General features: G+C 38.7%; 1 protein-coding gene across 6 annotated transcripts in view; it reads left to right on the top strand.

Moving 5' to 3' along the window:
* The window catches only part of cpped1 (calcineurin-like phosphoesterase domain containing 1), a 145,281-nt gene that overhangs the window by 109,767 nt on the left and 12,235 nt on the right, over positions 1 to 23,279 (top strand). For 3 of the 6 annotated variants that reach the window (XR_013289130.1, XR_013289129.1, XM_077550104.1), the window contains exons 3-6: positions 7,207 to 7,379; positions 8,582 to 8,707; positions 8,792 to 8,918; positions 21,199 to 21,466. Coding sequence is in view for 4 of the 6 variants with exons in the window: in XM_077550104.1 (XP_077406230.1) it covers positions 7,207 to 7,379; positions 8,582 to 8,707; positions 8,792 to 8,918; positions 21,199 to 21,425 (653 nt within the window). In the remaining 2 variants the exon portion in view is untranslated. Of the gene's footprint in view, positions 1 to 7,206; positions 7,380 to 8,581; positions 8,708 to 8,791; positions 8,919 to 14,242; positions 14,470 to 21,198 lie in introns of those variants that run through there. The other 3 variants (XM_077550106.1, XM_077550102.1, XM_077550105.1) reach the window with 2 other exon arrangements.

Genomic DNA, 23,279 nt, shown 5'->3' with positions numbered 1-23,279 from the left:
AATAATAATTTAAATCAACATTTTACAAATCTGAAAGGTTGGTTAGTAAACATATGCTTTAAAGCGTTTTAATTTATATTTTCACATTTTTTACGCCAATGTTTTTTCCCTTTTACTGAAGTTGAATATCGGTTCCAGATATCGGTCTCCTTGACTTAGTAATAATCGGTATCGTATCGCCCCCTGTAAAAAAAAAAAACATATCGGTCTATCTCTAGTCCCATGTAACTGCAACAATATAGAGTACTGTTAACATGGGCTTGTTTACACAGTGATCGTCACAGCTGGCGAAATATGTTCATATAGCTGTCTGGAGCTCTCTAACAGAGGTACGTCAACATCCATCCGTATAGTATGTATAGTACATAGAGCAGGGATTTACCAGTGTAGTTGGGAATAATGTACCCGACCTTATAGGTAAAAGGGTAATGGTAAAAATGGTAAATGCCACGCCGCCCCTCATCAAATAGTAATAATAATAATAAACCTACCTGTGTGCCACTTTTTCACTTAATTTCAAAGCTGCCAAATGAAAAAGCTAAAGTTTAAAGGGGTGGTTGGGTGTCGTAGTTGGGACGTTAAAGATGGCGAGCTGATTAAATTAGCGAAACACGCTGGACTTAACAGCCTCCTAATGAGTACTACAAAAGGATTCAAGGCAAGCAGTGTCCCTGGGGATGTGTGAGGCATTCTCCTCATGGTACAGTGCGAGAAGCATCGCTGTCTGTTGTTGCAGGCGTGTGTGTAAAACTCATGAATGTAAAGACAAGCTTACCTTGGGTCCTACTCGCTTAAACACAGGTTGTAAAGAATAAATGCAGTCGAAGGCTGATGAATATGATATACAAAAGTACTGAGACATAATAATAGACTAGAATACATGGTCTTTATTAGTCTCGCATTGGGGAAATGTTTTGAATCGTTCGTATCAAAAAATTAAAAGTCAGAAAATATCTGTACAACAACATATGGCAACGAGACGAAGGAGAATAACCTTTTCACTTTCCTGTATGTGTTTGCTATTGGTCTTAACCTATTTTCAAATAGTGGAACGCATTTGGGTCTTTGAGTTGGTTTTAGGGACGTGGGTGTGCATGTAATCTAATTGGATCATCCAACAATTTGCAGGCAAGCTGAGCCTCTATTACCGCTTTCAAACGGATTAATTGAACCCATGTACAAATTTAAGAGCTCATGTTTAAGTAGAATTGACCTTACCTCCCCGCCCACTAAATGCGATGAGCAGCCCCTTCTGTCATTAACTCTTTTACTGCCAAAGACGTTAAATGACGTTCTTCAAAAACCTACGGGGGAGCGCCAAAGACGTTAAAAGACGTCCACCTATTTTTTATTTATTTATTTTTTTTGGAAACGGGTGCAGGGAAGCCTTGCGGAGCTGTGCTGAAAGTTTCAAGCAGGTCTAGTGAGCCTAATGACTATTTTTGGCCCCTAGAGGGCAGCGATGACTCTCTTTTGACAAGATCGGGTGGGCGTCAGCAGAAGACGTGAGGCGGGGCTAGAGTGTTGAGGGGACAATGGCTGAAGAAGCCATAATGGCGGTTGCAAGCAGCTCACGCTAGAGCCGTTTTTTTCAAAGACGAAAAGCATCGACCAACGATAAAGAGCACATTGATGACGGCGATGATCATCATCGATGATGATGATGATGATGGTGACTCCGTGGTTGGAAGCATTGACGCGGCAGTAGAATACGTTAGGCGGAGCTAGATGGAGGAGGAAGCGGACAATGTTGCAAGCAGCTCACAGTTGGGAATTTTCAACGCTAAAGAGCACATTGATGACGACGATGATCATCATCGATGATGATGATGGTGACTCCGAGGTTGACGGCGAAGTTGGAAGCGTTGACGCGGCGGCTATGACGACGTCATAAAGGTTCACGGGCTAGCGATGCTGACACCGGAAAACGCGGAGCACAACCAAGCACGCTCGGGCGGACGTTCAATCGGAAGAGTGCCCCGAGTCCAATGCATATTCATCGGAGGAGTGTGTACAGTCTGCTACTTGCTATTCCCCGAGAAAAAAGGCCGTCAAGAAAGTGTAACGTCTGCACGCGAAACGGACAATGAAAGTGAAAGTAATCTGTTGTGCAAATCCTGCTGCGTCTCCTTGCACGCATGGGAGCGTTACAAAAAGAAAAGCTGTATTTGAAACATCCACATATTTGTAAATAGTACCACAGTTGCACACATTTGTAAATAGTTTGCGAAATTGTTTTGTCAAATTGTTACACTGTTGAATACAAATAAACGTATTTTGCAAACTAAAAACACTTTTTCATTGTTGGTGAAAGCGTTTTACAGAAGTAAAGCACTGTTTAGGTGTTTGTGGCATCATTCATGGACAAAAAGAAGTGTAGAATTCACTAGAGTGCATGAAATAACATCGTTTCACAAAAAACTCTTTTTCTCCGTTTTTTGTTTCAAAACCGAGCATTTCGGTGAAACTAACCATTTTCTATTGTTGATTACTGAAGAACGGAAGGTAGAAACAAACTTTTTTTCTGATGAAAGATGAGAGTTCAATCTTTCATTTGGTAGTATGTGTGTTTCCATAGTCCAAACACAACATTTTCTGTAGACCTTGAAAGATCAGTCAAAATGCTTGAATCAGCTGGCACTGGCGACATCCCGTTTCTGAAAACGTCTGGCAGTCAAAGAGTTAATAGTAAATAGTAAGTCAACAAACGCGTGGACGGTTAGTGAAGAGGGTCTTCTGCCCAGATTTAGTTATAACTGTTTTAATTTACTTATTTCCTCAGTAGAACTTTTATCTGTGGATGTTTCTTTGCAAGTGGTGTCGCAATTTCTGCTCGTGTCATCTATGTCTGAAGGACCTCGTTTGTTTCCACATCAAAGGGATATTTGTCAATGTGTATTGAATGATGTCTGTCTTAGCTGAAGGCAGGGGGGGGTGGGCTTGGGGGTTTTATGATACTGCCTTTCAAGATAGTATAAGAATGCTGTGAGTCCGCTGTAACTACACACTTGCGAGAGGACTGCAGCCATTTGTCTGTAAACTTGCTTGTGTCCGGAATATTCTGTAAAATAAATCCTTCGAAGGACCCGTTCACCGATCTCCAGTCTGTATTCAGAAAATCAACATTCTCTCTACCCGAACAACAACGAACACGCGGAAGACAAAGATAGTCTTCTAACATTAGCTACCTGGAGCACATTACCTTAGTGCAGACATTTTCGGGTCATTTTGGAGGGATTCAAGTGGTCGTGTGGTCTTCCACAAAGTTTGATACAGCGCAGACATTTTTCGTAGTTGTTTTAGGCTTTAAGGAAAGGAATAAACCGGACACGGTTATGTCTCTTACACAAGCCGTGATCACAGCGTTTAACCATTTTCATTGATTTTTCCTTGCTTTTTCCACGCAACAAAGTCTTGCGTCTTGATTGGTTTGCTAGGCCATGCGGGTGCGGTTTACGGTAAGGTCAATTGAGAGCCTGTAAGGAAACAATAATAAATGAGGCAATATGTTTATCAAATCCAAATGTTTTGGCTTATTCGCACCATTGTGCTCTCCTTCCTCTGCAAGAATAGCAATGTTTGTCAGCTGCTACCAACACCCCGACTCAACTTTTGTCTTCTGAACTGTGAAAGGAACTCACTCCGTCCGCTCGTATGTGCGTATTTGATTTTTTTTCCCAGTCTTCAAAGCACCATGGGTGAAGATGGGAATGTTGATCGACTCGTAGATCAAACGCTTCACCTACAGGCTTAGATCCCTCTTCATCCTTTACAGTCCAGTGAAGCCTTTGCATTACTGCTGATATCACACAAGTTTGATCCAGCTCACTCTCCGTTCTCACATCAATTTGACGCCACTTGCAAAAGCTCACACTAGGAAAAAGTGTCTTTGCTTTCCCAACATGTGCTATTTGACAGCTCAAAATTAATTTATGATAGCAAATAGTAGGATTTTGCTATTGTGTTGACATTTTATAGTCTCTATATCAAAGATTTTCACCTATTGCTGTTACCCCCGTGATAAACAGCGGTTAACTCTAAACTCATGCAACAAATCATGAATAAAAATGATAGATTTTATCATCTTTTGTAGGTCCAATGGTCTTAGACAGTTATCTGTTTTTGGTTCTTGCTCATCCTTATTGCCCGGTAAATCAAGGTGTCTCAAATGGAGATGAATGGACCCCTGAATGAGGGTGACTCATAGACGGACATGTTATTTAACTGCTGTAGTTGCGGCAGACAGCTGGAGGTGCGAGGAAACAGAAGGCACCACAGCTTCTTAAACCCCCCATCTGGTATATAGCTTTAACTGATGTTTATTCACGTTCAGTCTTCCAGAGAACCTTGAAGGTGGCTTCATGTCACCGTCAAAAACTCTTTTTTTAATTTATTTTTTATTTTTTACAACTTAGCCGCTCTATTTGAGAACATGCACTTTGGGCAGACCTTTGATTCAGTTAATTAATCAGTCAGAGGTCTGTCTTGCCCACTCAATTCCCTTAAATCAATTAAAATTGCAATTTAAACAGATCTTCTTTTTTTTTCCCCCCCTCTGCAAAACTTTCCAATTTACTGCTGGATCTTGTGAATTCATAAAAAAAAAAAAAAGGCAGGGACTGGAGCACTATCTGAAGAAAGAATTAAACTCGTGGGTTTTGCTATCTCTGAATGTGAGCTAGATACTTTCCAATAATTACAGGGTAGATTGGGAAAAAATATGATTCCGCTGTGGAGTCAATGCATCAACATGTTATGCTGACTCGAGTGAATATGCTGAATTGCCCTATTTAAAATCCAAATGAGCATAACAGTGGGGGTTATTACAGAGCGAGCAGGTCCAACGCTCACCTCAGCATTTCAAATGACAAACCTGTGCATTCCACCCTATCTTCCATTCCAGCTTCAGGAGTGTCACAACCTCTGCTCTGTGGTTGGAATTATAGCAGTGGCCAGATCGTGTGATGGTGAAATGATAAATCTTATGAAGTTCGGACTGTAGCCAATGGGATATGGTACTATGAGAGGCTTCTGGCTGGAATCTTCATCACATTACCACCTCAACCAACTCTTAATTTGAAGAAGCAGAGGATTATTTGTCTGTTTTGGACCACATGGCTAGAAATAAATACAGGAGACCTTATTCTCATCCATCCTTGTTTATTAGCATTTGAAAACCAACTGTCCAAAATATGGTAACTGGTACTTGCAAATGGGGGTTCAGTATCTTGCTCAAGGATACTTTGACATGCTCACAATGGCATAGGGTCGAACCCACAACCTCTGGGTTGGGAGACGACCACTCTACCCACTGAGCCACGCTGCTCGAAATATGGCAATCAAAGCTGGCGATGAGCAGTGGACAATGATTACAATGGTATACCTGAATATAAAGCACCTGGTTGGGTCAGCTTGAAGCCTTACCCCAAATAAGCCATCTGGCCTGGCGATCATTATAGGTCACAGTGGAATGAAACACAAACAAACCCCATCATCTGCGAAGAGCACAAGTTGCAGCCCTCCAACTGAAAACTTCTGTGAATTGCCTGCATTGAGCACTTTGGCCCTGTTCAGCTCTGTCATTAACATCTATTCAGAATTCCCGTACTGATGTAAATAACATAATCGATGTGAGCAGATGTACACGCTCGTTGCGCAAGCAATCTCTTCATATTTTTACACGGCGCACGGAAATGAGATCCACTCGCAAGTGGTCACTTGAGCCATGAGTGGAGACAATTTCCAACATTTGGCGTAATCACACAGTCTGTCCCGTTCTGGTCAGATCACACATGTTAATGCTGTGTCTAAACAGAGCTTTGTGTCAGCAATTAATCAAAATCTCATCGACTTAACAACCATTTAAAAATAACCGCTTTTACTTAGATGTGGGCATCCGTCATTTTGCTGACAAATGACGAGAAATAAAAAAACAAACAAAAAAACTGCACCAACGTATGTGTTTTCATCATTCTATTATATGTTAAGGGCAACATGGTGACCTCGTGGTTGGCACTTGCGCCCTCACAGTTATGCATCTTCTAGGTATGCTGGCTTCATCCCACATTCCAAAAATATGTATCTTAGTTTGATTCAAGAGTGAGAGTATGAATGTGTGTGTGGTTGTTTGTATAAGACTGTTCACTCTAAAAACAATGGGTCAAAAATGGACCAATCCTCTACTTGGGTCTATTTGACCCAACTTTGAGTCAAGAAATTGGTCTTTTAGTGTAAAACAACTGACTTGGGGGAAAAAAAAAATTGAACCCATAAAGTGGACTGTGGATCGGTTCATTTTCGATCCATAATTGCGTTACTTTTGGCCCAACTATTTTTAGAGTGTTGTGCCTTGTGATTGGCCGGTGAGCAGTCCGGATTGTATGCTGCCTTTTCCTCCGCCATGATTGGCTAGTGGCTACAGCTCACCTGCGACCCTTATGAGGAGAAGTGAGGTGATACGGATAAATGAATATTGATTCCAATTAGATGGATGATATTCAGTGACTTCCACTTCCTACAACCCATTTTCCTTAAGCTCTCACTGTTTTTTTTGTGTAAGTCTAATAGCAACATGGGGAGAAAAACATACTTTGTGTAGCAAGCTTCTTTTTTCTTTTTTACACAAACAAAAAGCGACACTGCACTGCGCTCATCTCCGAAAACCTATTATACCCCTCTACCCCGGCAACAGACCTTCTGCTGTTATACATATTGAAGTTAATGCATAGAGATTGGATTTTATTTGGTAATGTAGGTAGCTCACAAAAAAAATCAAGATCTCCTTCCAAGGTTTACTTTCAGTTGAGTGCATTAAGTTATATAAAGAGCCTTGTCTGTCGTATACATTGGAAAACTGAACATAGCTACAGGCTCCATTCAGCCCAATGAGAATGGGTTGACCAAGCTTCCCATAGAAATCTTCCATATAGTAATTAGTAACCACAATGAGATATAATTGAATACAGTGTAACAGGTTCCATCATCATCGTGGTATAGTCATTTTCAGTCAACTCTTACTTGTACCCTTCACACTTTTAATGGGAAGTTTATAACTTTTGTATGACTTGATGTCGCATATTAGTTGAGCTTAAGATAGCATCATCAAGATTTCGCCTTCAAGTCCATGTTTTATGATATATATATGACGAGGACATTATGAATTGAGCAAAGGTGCCCTTTTTTTATTTTTTATTTTTTTATCTGCAGGACACCCTTTCAGAGGGGATCAGGAGCGAGACCTAAAGACGGCGTTGAAGGGGACAGACCCTACTATCCCACTAGTGTTCGTCAGTGGCAATCATGACCTTGGAAACACCCCTACCCCGAGAACAGTGGAACAGTACTGCACTTCATGGGGGGACGACTATTTCAGTTTCTGGGTAAGCAACAACAAATCACATTTTATATAAGTACAGTTATAGTCAGAATTCTTCAACACCCATTTTAAATCACAGTACAGGATTAGTATTACATAATAGATGGTCATTTTCAATAGTGACCACTTTAAAATTGTGGTGAGTTAAGGATTGTCTGTCATACTTGGCAAAGTTACAATCAAAGTTATAGATTTTGGAAATATAAGTTGAATAATTTTGACTGAAACCATGTAACAATTACGGTGTCTAGCTCAGTGTTTCTTAATCTTCTGATTTCTTCAGTATCTCCAACAAGGTTGAGGACCACTGGTCTACAGTTGAACCTCAAAAGTTGAATCCTGAGGTTGTGAATATTGCAATTTGACCCAACATAAAAATGCCAACAAAGTCTCACCAAATTTAGATTCTGTTGCCATACAATGCAGCCGTCCGGCACGTCAACGCATCATGCCCAAAAATCCCTTACTAGTCCTTAGTTCAGTACAGATATCGTTATCATAAATCTTTTAGTCAATGTATCTATGGAAAAAAAAAATCTAAAAGTGAAAAAAAAATCAAGGTTGACCAGCATTCTGCAACAAATTGTGCTTGCTATTAGATATTCCATTGTTTGATAATTATGATGCTATCACTTTAACTCACTGTACTATTTTTTTAGACTAATGTACAGCGCTTACTGTAGCATGTAACTGCCACCTGTTTCTGTTTTCAGATTATAATTTGTGCTATTTTTGTCTCATCTGGGGTTAATGAAGGTTTAATTTTGGTTCGACACTCGTTGGAAATTGTTAATTGTGCTTGTGCAGGAATGTAATGAGTTGTCTGCACTTTTACCTCTCCACTGACTGTTGAGCTATCAAAATGCAGATTAGCTGACGTCATCAACGTGACATTTAAATGTGTATCAATTTGTTCCTCCATTACCAACCATCGGGTCGAACTAATGGTTTTGACGGGATTGGATGAGTGATGGTTATCAAGAAAATAAATTGTTGCTTTGAATGAGAATTTGTTCTTTTTCGTTTGTGCTGCAATGTTATGAAATGTTTGTAGACATTTTAAAAAGCCTCAGTGTGTTCTGGTGTTATTCAAGCTTTTTTTTTTTTAACCGGCAGAGGCGGTGTTGATTCAGTCTCAGCTATAAGAAACACAAACAACAGTTAATCCATGAAGTGAGCATATTTTTGTTGTTTCTGTCGTCTCAGGTGAGTGGAGTCCTCTTCCTGGTTCTGAACTCCCAGTTGTTCTATGATGCTTCTGCATGCCCTCAGTTGAAGGAGGCTCAGGAAACGTGGCTGGATGAGCAACTGAACAAAGTCTCATCTTCCTCTGTAAATGTTGTCCTCCGTTGCTTGATTAAGATTCAGATATTAATTGACAGTAGAATCATCATAAGTTTGTCCTTCCTTGTTCAGGCACCCAAACACATCCTGGTGTTCCAGCACATTCCGCTCTACATAAAGAAGCCCGATGAGGATGATAACTACTTTAACCTACAGAAGGAAGTCAGACAAAACCTGATGGATCGATTTAAGAGAGCTGGTAGGACTTCTGTTATTCTGCTCAGTCGCACTAGGGCTAAATGATAAATCAATTTTATTGACGTTGACAAATTTGTGATTTGGTCAACTCATTCACTGCCATAACTTTATTATTATTTTTTTTTAAGATTAAAAAATTAGGGGCGACAGGCGATTAAAACTTTTAATTGTAATTAATCACATGACTTCACTAGTTAACTCACGACTAATCACAAATTTTTATATCTGTTCTAAATGTACAATAAATAAAAATCTAGGTTTTCATACTCTTAACAAAAGTGGGAAAAAAATTTAACTAATAGAAATAGTTAAAATAAATTGTTGACGTTGAAAGCCCTCAATGGCAGTGAATGAATTTAAAAAAAAAAAAAAAAGATTACAAAAAATTCGGGGCATCAGGCGATTAAAATTTGTACTCGTAATGAATCGCATGACTTCACTAGTTAACTCACGACTAATCACAAATTTTTATATCTGTTCTAAATGTACAATAAATAAAAATCTAGGTTTTCATACTCTTAACAAAAGTGGGGAAAAAAATTAAACTAATAGAAATAGTTAAAATAAATTGTTGACGTTGAAAGCCCTCAATGGCAGTGAATGAATTAAAAAATAAAAAAAAAGATTACAAAAAATTCGGGGCATCAGGCGATTAAAATTTGTACTCGTAATGAATCGCATGACTTCACTAGTTAACTCACGACTAATCACAAATTTTTATATCTGTTCTAAATGTACAATAAATAAAAATCTAGGTTTTCATACTCTTAACAAAAGTGGGGAAAAAAATTAAACTAATAGAAATAGTTAAAATAAATTGTTGACGTTGAAAGCCCTCAATGGCAGTGAATGAATTAAAAAATAAAAAAAAAGATTACAAAAAATTCGGGGCATCAGGCGATTAAAATTTGTACTCGTAATGAATCGCATGACTTCACTAGTTAACTCACGATTTATCACAAATGTTTATATCTGTTCTAAATGTACAATAAAAAAAAATCTAGGTATTCATACTCTTAAGAAAAGTGGGGAAAAAATTTTAACTCATAGAAATAGTTTACAGCCATCAATGGCAGTGAATGAGTTAAGCAACTTTTCAGCCTTTTTTTTTTTTATGCACCTTTCCTGTTCAGCAATTTGCAGTAGGATGGATCTCTATGCCTTTTTATGGGGGAACAGTTAAGCTGTGAAAAGCAGAGACAGCAGTAACGTCTCTGCATCTGGGGCAAGTGGGGCCTGGCCCCAACAGATGGCGCTGTTGAGCAATATGCAGGCTCATAATTGGTCTTCTTTAAAAATAATAATTTATAAATGTTATTTTATCAAGAATAATAATATTCAAATAATTACCAATTATGTTTTTAAGGGTAATTTCGTTTTAAACATGTATGTATAATGCAAAGCTAAGTTCAATGGTCTAACTTTCTAAACAGGACTGAAATAGGGCCGCCCCCATGAGCGCCTGTTTAAGTGGATGAGCCACTCAAATCATCCACGTCCAAAGCTGCTCTCAATAGACAGCCATGGGGCCACATTAACTCTTTGACTGCCAGACGTTTTCAGAAAAGGGATGCCGTGGGTGCCAGCCGATTTAAGCATTTTTGACTGATCTTTCAAGGTCTAACAGAAAATTATGTGTTTGGACTATGGAAACACACCAAATGAAAGATTGGACTCTCATCTTTCATCAGAAAAAAAAGTTTGTTTCTACCTTATTCCGTTTTTCAGTAATCAACAATAGAAAATGGTTAGTTTCACCTCTGTTTTGAAAAAAACGTCTTATAACGTCTTTGGCACTCCTCCATAGTATTTTATTAAACGTTATTTAACGTTTTTGGCAGTCAAAGAGTTAACTGGGCCCATCATCCAATTAAAATACAGGACTGATGTCACGTGACGTCAAGAGCCAATCAACACACGCTCAGTTTTGGCAGACAGCAGCCGCAGTATACAGCAGTAAGCTAGATTGATTTTCATCGGGAGCAAAGAGACTATGCATAATAGCAAACCAACAATATGAATGAAGTAGATTCGTTGATGACATCATCGCTCGAGAGAGAAAGGCAGCGCTGAAGAAACGGAGGGGGACAAACACTGCTGTAAGTTCCTTTTGGAGCAAAAAAGATTGATTAAATCTGTCATTTTAAAATAGAAAAAGGTGCAAATATATAACTTGAAATGAGTATTAATAATCTTTTATTTTGTAATTGTCGAGTGTAATAATTGAAATTATAATTGGATTTCGATGAATTGCACAGCCTTATTTTGAACCATTCGCAGGTTTTATTCATAGCCTTAATTTCTAAGGCTGTGAATAAATGGTAGGCTACTTTATTTATATAGCGCTTTTCCACCAGATTGTGATCTTGAATTGAATTAGAATGTATTGTGTAGGCTTTGCTGCTTGTGGATGTAAGGTGTCCACTGTTGTGACCCACTCAACTTTTCATGTCTGAGACGCCACTGAGTCAGTGTTTATAAATTAGATTTCGAGGCCGTATCGCCCAGCCCTGCGTCTCACAGTGACGTCAGGAAACTTGATTGAGAATGATTTTATTGTTTTGTTCTTTGGCTAGTGGCTACCAGCTTCTTGCCGAAATGAAAGAGCTAAGTCTTGTTGTAAACCACGGTCACATCCAGGACTATAAAATATAATACTTTAAGATGATTTTAGACATCTGTAAAGTGGTTCCAAATATATTGTCTTAATACTTAGTAGCGTTCTGTCAGCGCTCGTCATTGCCAGCATATCTAAAGCGCACTTCAGATTCTTTGCCCAGGAGGGAATCATACGCGGCTAAAACCGCAGGAGAGGATTACTTCTCGCGCACACGACAGCCGCAATTGATTTAAATAATGACTTTCTAAAAGTCTTTCCTTCTTCAAATTCCATTATTACGGACTTAATAACAGTCTGTAACTGCTACAGAGCACTCAAGGACGGTAAGTCTTTACTTGACGCACATGCACACACTTGCTCGTCACACTGTCGGCCCAATTTTACACAACTGATTGACAGGGCCTCTTACACGGACATACACACTTTCTTCTCTTTTTTTTTTTTCTTTCTTCTCAATCATTCATGAAGGTGATTGTCAATGGAGATAATTAATGAAATTGCCCATCCATTATGTCTGCATGGTTTTAACCAAATTGACCTGTTTCGGTCTGATGACCGTTTTTACATGATCGATTCCTCCTTCAAGCAAACAATAGTTTAGTTTTATGGTTAGAAGGTGCAACCTTCATTTTATATGCAAAAACAGTGCCTTTTGTCATCCATTCGTGTCCTGACAGCAGCCATACATTCATACTGCATATGCTGTAGGACATGTAATGCACACAGTACATATGCTGATAAATATTGATGACATCATGCTACTGCTGACTTTCAAAACCATGTATAATATGTCTTGTTCATGTCTGTCTTTGTATTGTACGTGCATACACCTACAATATGAGTAAGTGTCCAAATATGCTATTTTCAATTAATATCTAAGATTTAAAAAAGAAAAGAGAAAAAAAAGGATATTTTCACAACTTATGAACTCTAAGTCCTTTGATAGTTTTCTTGAGCAGCACCACATGGTTAACAAGTGTAAGTAAAATATATTTCTTAAAATACGCGATGATAGCTTTTGTTTAATAACTGCACAAAAGTAATGTAATTATTTTACATTACAATACTGGAATTATCATGTATGGTTTGATATGGCACAGAATGATGCGCTTACTGGCCACAATGAATGTCCAGCAGGTGCTGAACTTTATATTTCATCTTCCCAGTTCTGCCAGCATTACATTATTCAGTGGTTGTATTCATGAATTCATTTAGAATGGTTTAACATCTGCGTAGCGATGCGTCCAAGAATTTCTCTAATGACTAATACATAAATTCCACATTTCCCACCATAAATAATCAGATCGGTTTCCATCGGTGTCATAACCTGTAACCGTTTTCAGACAACAATAATGTAAAAATCATCACGCCAGGATTGCTGCATTGTTAAATGTAAGGGGGAAAAGGTGTGGATTTGTTTGTTCTGGTCTCATCCATGTTAAATCATATCTCTTCTATACATATAATGGTTATGATATGCTTCCCCCTTTGTGTTGAGTTATACACGCATCATGGCCCTCCCATGTGTGTTCTCTCACCACTGCACCCTATGATCTGAAGCCTCCAGATGTGCTCTTGTACTCTGGTGATCAGTACTGTCAACGCGGTAAAGGGCAGCATCATTAACCTCACATGTATGCATACACACACACACCTTCAGCCACTTAGGGGGATTCAAGTACAGTGCGGAACAATCTAACATCAGATCGAGCGTGATTGTTTTTTGATTTTGTTTTTTTTTTCAATCACACTAGGCTGACATTTGTGTCTAAATCTTAATTATATATATATATATATATATATATATATATATATATATGTGCACTTGCCGTGGGTTGGGATGTGACAGTAATTTGTTTAACCCTGGAGAACCCAAGAACTCTTTTCTTCTTTAGAAAACTATGAATTATACATTACAGTAAATGACTGCTATAAGTTCACTGAAAACCAAAATATGTTTTTTTCAATTTTAACCCTTTTTTTGGAACTAGCTCAGAGTATAAGAGTCAAAAATATATATATAAAACATACTCCTAGGCATTCTGCAACATGATATGAAATAGATTAACAAAAAAAACACAATTTTGCCATCTGATGGTTTGCTGAGAAGATGGTTTTGTTTGGATTGATTTCCAGCTCAACAAAACAGCATGTTGCCAGCCATCTTGTCACCACAACTCTGGCTCATGTAAGTGCAATATTCATCCACTAGATGGCCCCATGCAGGGGTCAGAAGTGGCACTCTGGACTTTTGAAGTTAAATTTGTAAAAAAAAAGGGGTCAAATTTGACCCCGTGGGTTCTCCAGGGTTTTAATATTTAATTTTGCCTTTCTTTTTGTAATACTTGATGGGTTTTCTTTGTCAAAGTTTAATCAACCCGTATGTATCAGACTTCGGGTTCACATTTCTAGTTGGTGTCAACCCCGTCAGTATTGTTTGCTACCGCCATTTCCACACTGATCTAATGACCCCAAAGGAAGTTTTCCATTGTTCCTGAGGGTGCTTTCATTCCGGTTCATCGCCATCATACCTGCAATCATCGTAAATAAAGCTCCCTTCGGCTTTTGCACTAAACTTCTCAGTGCACAGTGTGCAGTTTACAGCATTTTTGTTGCTGCAAGCAGAAGTAGTAAGACGACGACGCGCACAAAGTTTACTGTCATATTTGTCGAGTAAGTTTGATACACTTCTCTTTGATGAATAGTGAAACCCCGTGGCTGGGGACCGGCGTGTCCTATTCAAGAGGCAATTGGAGTAGCAGGAATCCCACTAGTGCTCTCAGCCTCTCATCTCGCCCTACAGTAGAGTAGATGGAGGACTGTAATTAGATTCATATGCCCTCCACGACTCTACCTTCACTTCCTCCTCTGAGAGTTCTACTCATCCAGAATATTTTCATCATACAAGCACAAATAAATTGGTTTATATACAGGAAGACTGACGGTGTGTTCTTCTTTTCCATGAGTAAAAGCTCAACAAAAACAGTGGCGCAGCTGAGAAAGTCACCGGGATTCCCAATATTGCTAGTGGCTATTGCGCACTACTTATATTAGCCAATTAGCGGCCAAGATAAGCTCTGCCGAGTCTGTTTCTCTTCCTTGGTCGCTCACTCTCTTCTCATTGGGCCTTTTTTTTTTTATCAGCAAGGGTCTTCCACTTTTCAAAAGGGAAGGCACATTTATCACCCAGCAAGGATTTGATAAGAGGCCACAGCTAAGGCTTTAACACCGTTGTCTTAATGATGACGTTGAGCAATGCTTTTGTTTTTTTGCTATAGATTATCTCAGAGAGTATCAAGGAGCGTATCTGTTGTGTCCGCAAGCTTCCAGCAAGGATTGTGATCAGCCATGATAAAGTACTGAGCCTATAACATCCGGCCCGCAGGCCAAAATTGGCCCACCGCAAATTATATTTGGCCCACAAGATGACGTTGATGAAAGAAAACGAATAATTGGGGATAACACAATATAGTCAAGGTATTAAAGGTGACTTTCTACCGTGGTCTCGTTTCGCTGCAAGAATAATAAACTGTTCTGCTTAAAATATAATTTTGTTCGACATGTCACATTCAATGACCCCCTTGTCACAAACTGTGGTCAATCGGGCGCCTGTATTTAACCCATTAAGGCCTAAAGCGCCTGCCAAAACATGTCTCTAAAACCTATGGTAACGTTAGTCACCCCCCCCAAAACCGGAAATGTTCCTGGAAATTCAACAATATTAAAAATAATTGGTATCTCAGCTCCTGAAGCAGATAGAAACTGTTAGAAGACTATCTTTGCCTTCCGCGTGTTCGTTGTTGTTCGGGTAGAGAGAATGTTGATTTTCTGAATAAAGACTGGAGATCGGTGAACAGGTCCTTCGAAGGATTTATTTTACAGAATATTCTGGACACAAGCAAGTTTACAGACAAATGGCTGCAGTCCTCTCGCAAGTGTGACGTTACAGCGGACTCACAGCATTCTTATACTATCTTGAAAAACCCGTCAGAAAACAGCCCCGGGGCCCTGAGTTCAATACGCATGACGACAGCCGGAAGTAGATAAGACTTTTTACACTTTTACAGCATATCATCCAATACACATTGAGTTCAACCCCAGACACTGGCCCATTGATGTGGAAACAGACCTTATTCAATACACTCACCAAGCTCTACTGAGGAAATTAAAACAGTTATGACTAAACTAATTAAGTTAAGTTAATACAGGTACCCGATTGCCTTGGCTGCATAAGACGTGATGATGTCACATGTCTGAGGAAGTACAATGATGAATGACTGACTGGCACGTGACTTTATTCCCGCGAGCTATGTAAACTACACAAAATTGTTTATGCTAGGAGCTACATTGTTTTGTTTCAAAAAATTGAGATAACTAACGTGAATTGACGCATACATCGATTATGGACACTTTCAGCACAATTTGAACGAAATTTGCAATACTCTATTTTATATTATTATTATTTTAGTTTTAGTTTTTTCAGTTTGTACCACATGATGTCCAAATATGACCACTACATACCAGTTGCAAAAAAAAACAGTTTCTTTAAATAGCGCTTTAGCACTTCCTTGCTCAAGGACACTTCAACAAGGTCACCAGGGGTGAGGATCCAACCCACAGACGACCGCCCCAAGGCTTGGGTTTAACTTGTTTTACATAATTGTGAGACAGGACAGACCTGATAGCTGCTCCAAAGGGTTCTTGACTTTCTTGTGGATGATACAAACCCCTGTCTTGACATTATTAAAATATTGAAATTATTTCAAAATAAAAGTGCCAAATTGATTATTTCTCTTTTGATCGCACCACGTGATAATTCATAAAATGAGCATCATCGGACAAAGTTATCCGTCAATGACCCATGTATAATCCAAAATATTGTGGACTTCATTATAATATTGCTTTGGTTTGCCAAAATTTCAGTTCACAGTCTTGGAACAAATTGTTTGCTACCTGACGTTTCACTCTACATTAATCACCTCAGATTAATTTTAGTTTTGCATGTTAACTCTTATTATGTAAAAGGGCGGCGTCAAGATTAAGACAAATTTAAATAAATAAATGAATGAATAATTGCATGATGTTAATGTTAATTCTGTCTTTAAGAGGCTCCAAAATTCATTTTCTTAAGAGGCACGTGTATCACTTAGTAAATTGAGGAGGATTCACTCCCATGTTCCAAATGGCCCAAAGTCATGTACGCCATCCAGACTTTTTTAATTTCCTAAGCCCCTTTTGTGCCAGTGTGGGTGTTTGTGTGTAACCGGAGGACATACAGTAGGAAAGAGGGAAGCTTGGTGATGACTGATGGGTGGTCGTGATTTATGGGAGGCCGTGGCTGGGAGATGCCTCGGCACACGACATCATTTTGCTTCCCTCTGTCATGCAAATTACCAGAACCATTTCAGATTTGTAATCATTTCGCTGCACTTTGATGACAATGTCGCCTCTGTACAAGCGTACGCTTTGCATAGGATAGGAGGACGGCGTTGAAGGTAAATGGCTTCTTCTGTTATAATTCAAAAGGCGGGTTGTTTGGTTGCAAGAAACACAATGCGCAATTAGTAAATCCCATCTTGTAGCTGGCAAATCAGTGACCAACAGATGAAAGGGAGATGATTTAAAAGGGGCCGCGTGGAAGAAAGGCTTGTAGATATCAAACATAATAAGATGCATGAAGGTTGTTTTTTTTTTTTTTTTTTTGTATTCCTTTAATCTATCCTATCGTTTGGTAGTCTATTGTCAGCGGGGACGGTACGGCAGAGAGTGTTTCCGATTATTAAACAGTCTCAGCAATTGTGTAATACACGGCTGCAATCAGCCTTGTACATAACAGTCAAGTGGAAAAAAAAAATACATTTTAATATTTTAAATGTACTTTGCTCTCATTTATGTACAATTTCTCACCCAGCTGAGAATTCAATTTGACTGCATGTAATGCCTCCCCACTCCTTTCGTGTTCTGTATGTTTTCATTACTGTGGCTGCTTACTCTGGACTTTTTTTTTTTCTGAACGCACAAACAGCTCTCTCCCTCCACCCCCCCCCTCCCCCCTCTTACTAGTGAAAGCAAAGGCCAGTCCCCACGTGGGAATCTTTATCATAAAAGCAAAGCACCAAAGAAGCGGGACTGCTTTGTGGCTTACAGGTAAATAGCATTTCCACAGAGACCCAGACAAGAACCAGGAATTATCAGCATAGCGTGCGCACGTTTTCATTCGGGTCGCTACCCTCTCAGCAAGAAAAGTCTTCTGGAGACGCATAAACTGTACTTGCTGTACTTACTGTAGCAAGAACCGATGGTTGTATGGTGTATTTCACAGCACTTAATTGTTTTTTTTTTATTTTTTTTTTTTCATGGTATCGTCAGTAAATGAGAACAATTTTTATCCTTGATGTAGCTCGGTTGACTACAGCAGCGACTCGAGCGTTTAAAAGGGTTGAAATCCCAGAGGGCCGCCCACACCACACCGACTGCACTGCAAGGCACTTTGATAACAATGCACAGAAAGTGATGTATAACCGGGAAGATGTGAAATGAGTTGTTTCATATTTTGTCTTTGTCAAATCAAGGCTATTTTCACCAGTAGGGGGCCCAGCTGTCATTAACCTTAAGGCAGAGACAACCTATAGCAACGCATCAAAGGCCACTCACTGTGAGGCTTTTCAACCCTGCAAAGAATTATAGCAGCCTATGTTGCTTTTCAAATTCCGGAGCACTCATCAATTCAGTGATTCAACTATGTAGAATGGAAAGTTCTGCCAGAAAGTTGGCCAGACGCTTGAACAATCCTAATCAGCACCACATCCACTGAACAGCAATGCAATATTAACTTCTTTTTTTTTTTTTTTTTTATGTATTGCAGTGTGATAGAAAGCTGTCACAAACTTGACACTGGTCAATTTCAATTCCCCCCATAGTTTGACTGACAACATTCACTTGGAAATGTAAAAACTAAATCCTTGCCACTATAAATATATATATATATATATATATATATATATATATATGGCTTCTATGCTCTTAGTTCTTTGTTTTGTTTGTCTTAATTCTTTGACTGCCAAAAACGTTAAATAACGTTTAGTAAAATCCTATGGAGGAGTGCCAAAGACGTTAAAAGACGCTTGTTTCTAAACAAAGGTGAAACTAACCATTTTCTATTGTTGATTACTGATTACTTTTTTTTCTGATGAAAGATGAGAGTCCAATCTTTCATTTGGTAGTATGTGTGTTTCCATAGTCCAAACACATAATTTTCTATGGACTTTGAAAGATCAGTCAAAATGCTTAAAATCGGCTGGCACTGGGGACAACCCGTTTCTGAAAACGTCTGGCAGTCAAAGAGTTAAATGTTTTTCACTGCTTGCTGCAACAATAATTGCCCCCACGGGGGACACAAATCAATTTGAACTTGAGCTTGAAATAATGAATGGTTAATGTGGGGGGTTTATTCTTTATTCTTACCTGTCACACAATTGTAAAAAGTTAACCATTGTTAAGTACCGTCATTTCTCGAGAATAGCACGTACCCGGTTATATTAACCCCCTCTTCCCAAAATTGTCCGCTCATGTATTATGCGCACCCCTGATTTGCTATTATCCATGCTCAAATATTAAAATAGTTTCACTTGTACCCTTGCATAACACCCCTCCTTCGATTTTTTTTTTTTTTTTTACAAAAAATGTTCTTTCTCAAGAAATTAGTATCTTATTCCACTAACATACAGTAAATCTTATTCTTCTCATGTTGCTGTTCTTTTAATATTCCTTGTTGAGTAAACCAAAAAGGCAAAGAAAAAGCAAAAACACAATCTAATAAACAACTGACCTTCCATAGAAAAATAACAGCACCATCGCCATGCTTTGACTTTTCCAAAATTATTTTATTTTTGTCTGTCTGCAAATTAATTTCTGAGTGTTTTTTTTTTTTAAATGAATATGCTTAAAGTGGATTAGTATTCCTGTCATCTGCAAGTTCACAGCACTCGAGTAACCTCCCTGCAGGCGTTTTGGAAATATAATAACATTTCCATAATATTTTGTTTTCTAATTTGATCACAAATGCTAGTCACATGCAAGACGGGTGTCTACAGTGAGTATAACATCTTATGGGGAGAGGCTTAGTAATCTCTCGAATTTTGAGCAGACAAGGACGCAGGTGGAAAATATGGAACTATCTGAGGCATCATGTGCACTGACTGACGCGGCTGAGGGGAACACGCGCTATTGAATTCAGCTCAGTCTAACCAATACTGGGTTAGTTCGCTGTCATGTTTCTTCCAACGAATATCCCAACAGAGCGTAGTGATTTTTGAATCGTCTTGTTGGTTCAGTTCACTTGACTTCTCAGCTGTACCTTGAGAAGAAAGCCTGTCTTGTATCATGATAAGCTCGCAAGCGATCCAATTCTGCCAGGTGGACAATTAGACAGATTAGTCAGGCACAACCTTCCCAGTTCTTGTGTACCCCGGAGGAGAAATCTAGTGGGGAAATTACTTGTAAAAATCAGAATACAAGCTGTTTCAATAAATCATTATTCTGTACTGAAAACAAACTAATTCTGCATCAGGGAGATTCTATTAGTATAAGTTCTCTTGTACTCTGCTGCCACCTTCTGGCCGTTTTTGTAATAACTACCATTGCTTCAAGCATTCTCTTCAGCATTAAAAAACTTAAAAAATGTAAATATGTCTTTGGGAGCATGGTAATATGTAAAATAGAACACATTCATACATTTTTGGGAGCAAATTAGTTAACCACTCGTTCCCCGCACCAATATTTTATAATGGACTTACTCGTATATTTAGCAAAAAGCTACATTCTTATGTTCACTACCTTCACTTCATTGCAGGCAAATCAGAGCTCACCTAATTCATTCTTGACACATCAATCATTCCCCTTCAATGCACATCTTCAATTTTAATAAAAATGTACAAGCTTGTCCCAACAGAATTTGGAGAAGAATTACGCGGATAAACAATAATTTCTCATCCCTTGTTCAAAGTAAAGTTTGTTCCGCACATAATTCCGCATGGCCAATGATTACGCCACAGTGACACGGCGGCGCAGCTGCAGGGCGAAGCCAACCTGCGCCGCTCTGATGAGAATGTAGTTTGTAATTGAAAATAAATTGAAAATCCTGACTCCCTAATGCGTGTCCCTGTTTTGTTAGAATATTTAAGTGGAAGGCTGTGAGATCTTTCATTGGAACTTTATTTCCCTCCCACTTTCTTTCTTGTCCATACCATTACTGTCTTAGTCGATATTAATAATTGCACTAATGCTAAGTGAGCGTCAAGTCAACATCACTATCCAAAGAAATAAAGCAGCAGGGAGTCGTTCTAAGCACACTCTGTACTTGTAAGTGAGCTATTTAAATCCACATCTCCACAATGTAGCATTGAGTCACCCAGTGTTGGCCTATTTTGGTCATAGTGCTTTGAGGTGTTAATCATTTCTTTTTTTCCATTGTCATTTGGATGACATCAAGGTCAGACGTGGTGTGAATCAAATGGCGCTGTAAAAAAAAAAAAAAAAAAACATAGTAGCCTATCTTAGTCATATTTCTCTGCAGATATGGAACATAAGCACACATACATATAAAAAAAAAAAAAAATTATACCTGAATTTGTCATACCTGTTGTGACCTCTCCCACTCCAGGGGTGAAGGCGGTCTTCTCCGGCCACTACCACCGGAACGCAGGCGGCTGCCACGGCGGCCTCGACATGGTCGTGAGCTCGGCCATCGGCTGCCAACTGGGCGAGGACGCCCACGGCGTCAGGGTGGTGGTGGTGACGGCCGACAGCGTGGTCCACCGCTACCACAGCCTGGAGCAGATGCGAACGGGAGGGATGGACGAGGACCTCAGGAAACTTCTGCAGGCATGATGGTCTACCAAATCACCTTTTTTTTTTTTTTCAATTGAAATGTAAGAACATGAATCTTTCATGGCCCTCCTGGTGTTACCGTATCAAAGGATTTTTATTATATTGCAGTGGAACCTCTATATACATTGACACAAATGATAAAACTCTAGACTGCAGCTCTCCTTACCTTTTGGCATAGACTTAGTAGTGTTTTAGTCACCCTTCAAAGTGGCTCTTACACTGTAGAACTTTAGCCAGCCAAGCTGCCAAGTCATTAGGTGAGAAACTCCCAAGTGGCTATTATGTAAATTAGCCGTTATGTAACAGCACACGTTATTTTAAGGTACTGATACGATAGTCAACTGATGTATGGAATCCCCCCCCAAAAAAAAATATATATATATTATTTTTTTAACTTTAATGACAGGACACGGAGACTAGTGTTCGGGGAGGTGAAAAGAAGGCGAGATATGTTGACTTAATGAAGAGTGATTTTTTTTTTTTTTTTTTTTTACCAATCTTATACAAGCTAATTCAAGCTAATTGCTAAAAACGTATAACAGTAAATTGTACACGCTCAATCAACAGTTTGTCAGGGTATATGATACAGACCCACATGCAATGGGTAAAAATCAGCACAAAGGGGGCCTGACAGATTTAATTGGCTAATATTAGCTTTTACAAAATCGTTTTTCCCCCACACATAATACATAACAAAAGATAAAAAATAATGATATTCAAACAACCCACCCCCCAAAAATCTGCTAATTTTTGCTGAATTTGCTCAGTTGTAAAGTTAAATACTAAAGGACAAAATATAGTACACAATCAAAACTTCTGCCTTTAATTCATATCTTAAGTTTGATTGATTGATGATTTATTTCAATTTTTTTTTAAAGAAGCTGTATTATAATTAATCTGCCAACTAATGTAGCTGAATTTATTTTTTTACTTTTTCAAAACTTTAGATAAGATTTAAATACTAAAAATCTATATCAGTCTGCTAGCTTATGCTAACTGACTTAATGCTGACAAATGCAAAACACCATAGCTGGGCAAAGGGAAATTAGCATCGATGGTAATTACAAACCGTCAAACAACTGCAACTATAACGTAGTGTACATGGAGCAGCAACACATACAGACAGCTCACAGTCCAATATTCCCTTTACTCTGTGGAAACAACTATTAATAGAGTTTACAAAGTCAGGGACTTTCTCTGAAATACAAAACGTGAATATGCTGGAGTCTCGCTTGGCGACAGTTGGAAGCATTGAATTTTTAATGCACCTGTTAAGGCTCTGTTTTGTTTCCAAATTATACAATTGTAGGGCCTTACCAATTTTAATGTTCCACCTCACTATGAATTCTCCATCCAAGGAGTCACTGACTACAAAATGCGTCACATTGGTGCAAGAAGCTGTCGTCGTCATAAGTCATGCTAAATATTGGTGCTGTTTATGTCATGGCATTGTACAATGTTTTGGCAACGTGAAGTGCAGCTACAAATAACACGGTTTTGCATATGAAGCATAGCGCAATAATTGTAATTAAAAACAAGTGATTCAAAGTTAGTGTGTTAACAAATGAGATTGAGCTGTACCAAAGACATGGATTTATCTATGCAATGATGCCCCCTAGGGGTTATGAGCAGCATTAAGATGATGATGATGATGATGAACCATTGTTGCTTTATTATTATTAGTATTATTTTTGTCCATGATTGTGATAACTTGAAATGGTATGACACATGATTCTAATGTTTAGCATTTATCGATACATGTATGGTTGAAGTGGACTCATACAAACAAACAGGAAAGATTTGGTAAGTTTTTCATCCTCTTTTTAAAAAAAACAAAAACATTTTATATATTGC

The sequence above is a fragment of the Vanacampus margaritifer genome, chromosome 18 (genome assembly GCF_051991255.1).
Source record: "Vanacampus margaritifer isolate UIUO_Vmar chromosome 18, RoL_Vmar_1.0, whole genome shotgun sequence".
Taxonomy (NCBI): domain Eukaryota; kingdom Metazoa; phylum Chordata; class Actinopteri; order Syngnathiformes; family Syngnathidae; genus Vanacampus; species Vanacampus margaritifer.
The sequence above is the reverse complement of the archived record's forward strand: the minus strand, read 5'-3'. Positions and strand labels throughout refer to the sequence as shown.